The sequence below is a fragment of the Tachysurus vachellii genome, chromosome 10 (assembly GCF_030014155.1).
Source record: "Tachysurus vachellii isolate PV-2020 chromosome 10, HZAU_Pvac_v1, whole genome shotgun sequence".
Taxonomy (NCBI): domain Eukaryota; kingdom Metazoa; phylum Chordata; class Actinopteri; order Siluriformes; family Bagridae; genus Tachysurus; species Tachysurus vachellii.
Genome location: NC_083469.1, coordinates 3,177,501 through 3,185,692, shown reverse-complemented (window position 1 = coordinate 3,185,692; position 8,192 = coordinate 3,177,501). Strand labels below are relative to the sequence as shown.

At 40.0% G+C, this 8,192-nt stretch overlaps 1 protein-coding gene across 4 annotated transcripts in view; it reads left to right on the top strand.

Annotated features, from left to right (window-relative positions):
- Positions 1–517: 517 nt before the first annotated feature.
- The window catches only part of map4k3b (mitogen-activated protein kinase kinase kinase kinase 3b), a 38,005-nt gene continuing 30,330 nt past the window's right edge, over positions 518–8,192 (top strand). For all 4 annotated transcript variants that reach the window (XM_060878936.1, XM_060878937.1, XM_060878938.1 and 1 more), the window contains exon 1: positions 518–754. In XM_060878936.1, the coding sequence (XP_060734919.1) occupies positions 659–754 (96 nt within the window). In that variant the 5' untranslated portion in view covers positions 518–658. The remainder of the gene's footprint in view (positions 755–8,192) is intronic.

Genomic DNA, 8,192 nt, shown 5'->3' with positions numbered 1-8,192 from the left:
TAGTCTAAACCATGACAGAACTGTCTCTGTCTTTTGTAGGTGTTGTACAATATTCAACATCCGGTACACCCCGTTGACTTCCGGTCCCAAATCTCATTGGATGAAATTTAAGAATTACAAATATTTAGGTAGATATTTATTTGCCTAATTATAATGATTATATATTTTGCGATAGTTTTTTTTTTAATTATTATTATAACATGAATATTTAAGACTTTTAGCTTTTTATTTTGTCGTTATTAACTGAATTCCCAAATCAAATATTATTTGTTTTATATATAATTTTTAATCTTTAAATAGACCGTACCTTCGAGTTCTGATAGATTTGTTAGAAGTCATTTTTCACCAACTAAATGATCTTTATAAAGTTTTATGAACTGCAGCGTAGGTTTGGTTTATTTAGGGGATTTTTAAGGATGAATTTTGCTCAGGCGAGTGAGACAGCTAGCTTGGGGGGGGGGGGGGGGGTTGTGGAGACGTGCAGGGGAAAATGCGCGTTATAGAAGAAAGAGGCGGATCGGTGTGCGCATGCGCAGTGCGTAGTGACGGACATGTTGAGTTCAGTAGCAGTGGAGTCGTCGTGTAGTGTTTCGGTGCGCGTCTCCGCCCGCGGTGTTTGCACCGACAACCCCGGGGTTTGAGCGACAACAAAACAGCCATGAACTCGGGCTTGGATCTGTCACGTCGGAACCCGCAGGAGGATTTCGAGCTGATCCAGAGGATCGGGAGCGGAACCTACGGCGATGTGTATAAGGTGATAACAACAACAACAACAACATCATCATCATCATCACGGTTCCCTGTCGGATTTAACGCCCTGTGTGTCACTCATGTGGAGTAAAATAAACCTCCTGTTTGGATGGTGACATCAGCTACAACTGTCAGAGGAGCTTCTGTGCTTGTTTACAGCGGGATGTGTGTTTGTGTGGCGCACAGGACGCGTCCCAAATGCCTCTGTACATAGTGCACTGGACAGGGAGCCTTCATTTATATCCCCTTACAACAGTGTTTATGTAGGAAGTTGTAGCAGCTGGGAGCTGAATCCAATCCCACCTGGACCCTAGTGCACATGTAGTGCACTACAGCAGGTATCTTATACACTGTAGTGCACTACAGCAGGTATCTTATACACTGTAGTGCACTACAGCAGGTAGTTTATACACTGTAGTGCACTACAGCAGGTAGTTTATACACTGTAGTGCACTACAGCAGGTAGTTTATACACTGTAGTGCACTACAGCAGGTAGTTTATACACTGTAGTGCACTACAGCAGGTAGTTTATACACTATAGTGCACTACAGCAGGTATCTTATACACTGTAGTGCACTACAGCAGGTAGTTTATACACTGTAGTGCACTACAGCAGGTAGTTTATACACTATAGTGCACTACAGCAGGTATCTTATACACTGTAGTGCACTACAGCAGGTATCTTATACACTGTAGTGCACTACAGCAGGTATCTTATACACTGTAGTGCACTACAGCAGGTATCTTATACACTGTAGTGCACTACAGCAGGTAGTTTATACACTATAGTGCACTACAGCAGGTATCTTATGCAATGTAGTGTACTACAGCAGGTATCTTATACACTGTAGTGCACTACAGCAGGTAGTTTATACACTGTAGTGTACTACAGCAGGTAGTTTATACACTATAGTGCACTACAGCAGGTAGTTTATACACTATAGTGCACTACAGCAGGTAGTTTATACACTATAGTGCACTACAGCAGGTATCTTATACAATGTAGTGCACTACAGCAGGTAGTTTATACACTATAGTGCACTACAGCAGGTAGTTTATACACTATAGTGCACTACAGCAGGTATCTTATACACTGTAGTGCACTACAGCAGGTAGTTTATACACTATAGTGCACTACATCAGGTAGTTTATACACTATAGTGCACTACAGCAGGTAGTTTATACACTATAGTGCACTACAGCAGGTATCTTATACAATGTAGTGCACTACAGCAGGTAGTTTATACACTGTAGTGCACTACAGCAGGTAGTTTATACACTGTAGTGCACTACAGCAGGTAGTTTATACACTGTAGTGCACTACAGCAGGTAGTTTATACACTGTAGTGCACTACAGCAGGTAGTTTATACACTATAGTGCACTACAGCAGGTAGTTTATACACTATAGTGCACTACAGCAGGTAGTTTATACACTATAGTGCACTACAGCAGGTATCTTATACAATGTAGTGCACTACAGCAGGTAGTTTATACACTATAGTGCACTACAGCAGGTAGTTTATACACTATAGTGCACTACAGCAGGTATCTTATACACTGTAGTGCACTACAGCAGGTAGTTTATACACTATAGTGCACTACAGCAGGTAGTTTATACACTATAGTGCACTACAGCAGGTAGTTTATACACTATAGTGCACTACAGCAGGTATCTTATACAATGTAGTGCACTACAGCAGGTAGTTTATACACTGTAGTGCACTACAGCAGGTAGTTTATACACTGTAGTGCACTACAGCAGGTAGTTTATACACTGTAGTGCACTACAGCAGGTAGTTTATACACTGTAGTGTACTACAGCAGGTAGTTTATACACTGTAGTGCACTACAGCAGGTAGTTTATACACTGTAGTGCACTACAGCAGGTAGTTTATACACTGTAGTGCACTACAGCAGGTATCTTATGCAATGTCGTGTACTACAGCAGGTAGTTTATACACTGTAGTGCACTACAGCAGGTAGTTTATACACTGTAGTGCACTACAGCAGGTATACACTGTTTTATGATATGTAAGGTGCTTGGTTGAGAAGTAGGGATCCGTGTGAGCTCTTATACCTTGATTTTAATTGTCTGATGCACTAGGCAGAGTGTGTAAGCTGTTGGTTCATCACATTTCAAGTGCATAGTGCACTTATTATTGATGTGCACTGCTGATCTGCTGTATTTGTGCACTAGGTAGGGTTTTAAGTTTAAGTTACCCATATAGTGCATTACATCAGTTGTACACTATGTAGTGCTCATAGATAGAAGGACCCCTTATACTTTAGTTTGACTGTCTAGTGCACTAGGTATGGTGTATAACATTATATCTAGCACACTTGTATATGTAATAGAGAATGATTAGACCCTTATAAATATCTTGGCTGTAAATTGGACTGTCTAGTGCACTAGGTAGAGTGTGTATGTACTAGAGGGTGTGACTGGACCCTTATGCATACGTAGACTTTTTGTGCACTAGGTAGAGTGTGCAAGGTGTTACTTCATCATATCTAGTGTACTTGTATAAGTACACATGTGGAGTGTGATTTAATAGACACGTTGTTCACTATATAGTGCACGTATTTTGGATGTAGGGAAATATTTGACCCTCTGTATATTAATTTAGGTGCCAGACTCACAGCGCACTAGTTAGTGTGTGTAAGGTCCAGTTTAACAATATTTAGTGCAGGAACATTACACGTTAGTTTCAGTCCATTTTTGGTTCTGGGCTGAATCTTAAACAGCTCTTTACTGGACATGTAGTGCATAATCAGGAAGTAAGGAGTGATTGGACCCATTAGACAATAAATCGAATGTCTGTTGGACTTTTATTGCACTAGGCAGGAAGTTTCTTAGACATATAATCCTCTGCACTGTGTATTACTACTACCTAGTATACTTACATTAGTAGTAGGGTGCGATACATTTGTTTGACTTCTTGTTGGAGATTTAAAGAGTTGTGTGTAAAGAGTTATTTTGTCATATTTAGTGCACTTTTGTATGTAGTGTGGAGTTATTGCACTCTTATGCATACTTGGACATTTAGTGCACTTCATATGCAGTGTGTAAGGTGTTTTAGAAGCTCTTTATATTACTATATATATATGTTAAAGGAGGGGTCTCTGTTGTTTGAGAAATGCTTCAGAAAACTGAGTCGGGACGACAAACAAAACAAAAACAAAACTAACGTGTAGCCAATGAGCAGAAAGGGGCGTGTCTTGTCAATATGGGTGGCGAGAGTGTTCAGTGCGCATGTGTGACATTAGCAGAAAGCGGTTTTAACATTGACATGGAGGATAAAAACAAAGAAAGAAAGTGAAGAAAGACTTACGATAAGGTAAGAAGTAGGACGTGTTAATATAGGATCAGCTTTACAGCGCTGGAGAGAACTGAAGGAGCAGGAAGTTGGTCACATATTCACAGATTGGAGTTTCCTGAGTCAATAACTCCTGAGCTAAACGCTGTTACTACACAAATAACACCTCTTTTCTATCGTAGTAATGTAGAGACGCAGCTACAACCGTGTTTTGTGTAGTAACAGTGTTTAGCTCAGGAGTTATTGACTCGGGAAACTCCAATCTGTGAATATGTGACCAACTTTACTTAAGACGCCGAGGCGCTTTTTTCCTTCTCGATAGGTGAGTAACGTTGGTTTTGTTTTGTTACACAGAACTAATATATGTCTTTGTCCTTTACATGATTATGCTTGTGTGTCATTTTTACTTGTTTGTTTATCTGCAATCGTATTGTTCTTCCCTTCAGCTATGATAAAGACACATTTCTTTCCATTAGTTGCCTGGGTTACGTATGTATGTGTGGGCGGAGCTATCGATACAGGGGTGGGACCCATTTGGGTTAGGGGCGTGTTTGTTTTGGTGATTTCAAATATCAACATTGGCTTTCAAACATCGGAGACCCCACCTTTAAAGGAATGATTGGAGCCTTATACATAATTTGACATTTAACACACTAGGTAGGGTGCATAAGGTTTTAAGAACTTAGGGGACCATTCGATTGTGTGTACAGTGATTTCTGGAAATGGCATGCTAGGTTTTTTAGGGCACTAGGTAGGTTTCAGAAGTGGGTATTTCTCATCATGTAGTGCGACTGAAGTTGGACGTCAGTGAGAACAGACATCTACATTTGGACATGGGACTGTGCACTGCATAGGGTGCATTAATAATTGTATAACACTTGTAGTGCACTTATGGCTTGCTGTTTGTTTTTTTAGTGCACCGTGTAGGGTAAGTGATCGATGTCATTTGGAGTTTAGCCACTTTGGACTAGGAAGTAGAGATGCAGCCATTTGACTTGATTTTAGCAGGTGGCTTGCTGTTTGACTTTTAGTGCCTTATATAGGGTGCAGGGGCTTTTATTATGCACCTAGAGTGAAAATACCCTTCGCAGTGCACTTATACCCCTTTTCCACCAAAAAGAACCGGGTGCTGGTTCAGAGCTAGCGCTGGTGCTGGTTCAAAGCTGGTTCCACTGGCGAACCTTCTAAGAACCGATTTGCCTTTCCATCGGTTAGAGAGCATCACAGAGGCGAGTCTGACGTCACTGTATACGTGTCACGTTACACAGCAACTTTAGCAGCGACAAACACAACAACAACAATGTTGGATGTTGCTTTACTGTTAATGCTCATGGCTTTGTGAACCTACATTAACACCCAAACGCGGCGAATCCAACGTGTACGTGCAGCTCCATGTAATCTGTATAAACGGAGGTTGTTATTGAGAAAGTACATAACGTTATTTTATCATTAACACACAAAAAAGTTAGCCTTAGCATGTAGCTACTTACTATCATGTGTGCTGATAATGTATCATATCGCGGTAAAGTAAAAGTGTATTAAACATTAGTATACTTAAGGTACATTATCAAATGCCCTAACAGTAGCCCCGCCCACAGCCCCTGACACAAGTCTAGGTTCTTAAGTCTAGACCAGCAACGTTTTGGTGCTACTTAAGAACCACTTTTCCTGGTTCAGAGCCGGTGCTTTGGCTGTCGAAAAAGAAAGAACTGGTTCTAAATTAGGCTCCGAACCAGCACTCAAACTGCCTCGGTGGAAAAGGAGCATTAGATTGGACGTACAAAGCCATTGGTCCACTTACACGTTAGTTTTGACCGGCTTTTGGATTTTTTTGTGCAATAGGTATTGTATATTATTATACCTAGTGCACTTGTATGTTGATTTAAAAGATCAAATACTTTCTTACTTCCTGTTTATCTGTTCATACGTCATAAAATAAAGTAATAAGCAACCCGAGTCATGACCGAGGGATCCAGTCACTTCCTAATCAGGTTCTGATTCTGATTCTGATTCAGATTAGGAAGTGACTGGATGCTCAGACTTGACTTGGTCGGTTATTACGTTATATTAAGACATGTGAAGTGCAGAGAAATAGGAAGTAAGGAACTATTTGACCTTTTAATACACCTAAATAGGGTGTTATTCTTTCCAATGATATCTAGCGCGCTTGTATAGGAAGCCGAGAGTCGTTTAAGGGATCGCGTTTTGGGTCGTATCTTTACAGTTTTTAGTCCTGAGCTTACTCTGGAGTCTTTTAGTCTTTAGTGCACTAGGTAGGGATCAGAAGCTGGAATTTTATAGGTGCATATGTCATACTCTTGAACACTAGGAAGTAAGGAGTCATTTGGTGTTCATTTAGAGAAGGCTGACCAAGTTTGGGCCAAATGTCCTACACTGAATATTAAACAGTTCCTAATTTCCTACATCATGTGGTGCACTGAATGAAGTCATTTAGGACACAGCCAGAGTGAGTTAGGTGGATGTTTTGAAGTGCACTACAAAACACTTGGGTGTTATTTCATGACGTGTAGTTATTAATAGTTTGTATAAGAACTAAATGGTCATTTGGGATACAGCCAGAGAGCAACACTGATCATTGAAACTTTTCCTAATTACAAATAAACATCATAAACAAATTAATTGTTTAATTGTTTGTTTATTAATTACATATAAAATATATTTCCCCATCGGTTCTTACAGTGATGGGCTTCAGACTCGTCGGTTAAATAGAATGTACTGTAGGTTTACCAAATGATGCCCTACTTCCTACATAGGTGCACTAGATTATACATTCTACATATTGTACTATATGTCCAATGAGGAGGAATTTAAGACGATAAAAATGACCGTGTAAATGTTTTTTTTTTTTTTTAAAACTCTTTCTGGCCAAATACCAAATGATGCCCTACTTCCTATACATATACATTATCTTCTATTTAGTGTACTATATGTCCGGTGAGGACTAATGTAAGACATAGAAAATGAAAAAGTGGCCCCTGTGATGCAAAATCCTATTTATATTCTTTCTGGCCAAATACCAAATGATGCTTTAGTTTCTATTGAAGTACACCAGCTTCTGCAGCCTGTGTAGTGGACTATATGTCCTGCGAGGAGAAATGTTTTGACGAGAAGAGTACAGGGTAATGGTGAAAGATGTGGCCCAAATAATAGATAGCTTAAACCCATTCTCTGGCTACATACCAAATGACACTTTACTTTCTATAGACGTGCACTAGCTTCTACATCAATGCGATGTCCATTGATGAGGAAGTAAAAGGAAAAGGTAACAAATCTGCCCCAAACTTATTTATACTCTCTCTGGCTGAATACCAAATGACACCTTGCTTCCTTTAGAAGTGCATCTATACTCCATACCCTACATAGTGCACTACATGTCCAGTGAGGAGGAATGTAAGACAAGACAAAAAAAAAGTCTATCGTCTTTATACCAAATGACACGTTTTATACCAAATGACACGCAAGGGGAATTTGGCCCAGATTGCTATTTTTTCTCACTTTCTCGCCCGCATAGAAAATGGCACCTTTAGGAGGCATTTAAGACAAGATAGCTCAAATAAAAAGGTGACGGATTGCGGATGACCCAAATTGCTTTTTTAGGTCCACTCTATGGCTGAATACCAAATGACATGTTACTTTCTATAGAAGTGCACTACTGTCTGTACCCTACATAGTGCACTATGTGTCTAGTGAGAAGGTACTCATGACAAGACAGGACGTTATTATAATAATAATAATAATAATAATAAGAAGAAGTCCATTCTCTGGCTAATACCAAATGACACCTTACTTACTTAAAAAGTGCCCCAGCTTCCACACCCTACTAGAGCACTATGCAGGGTTCAGGACATAGAGAGGCTTTTGGGATTTAGGCCACATTTGTTTTTGTTTTTTTTTGCTTTGTCTTCATCTTTTTGTTGTTTTGTTATAATCGTACGTTATCTAGTATTTAGGGCTGGTGAAGTAAACAAGTGAATTGAGGACACAACCTGCTTTTAAAAGACGAAGACAACAATGCGCTGACTGCGTAGTGGCAGATGGTGACTACCAAGGGGGGTGGGTGGGGGTGTGTGTGTGTGTGTGTGTGTGTTAGATATTCTTGTGG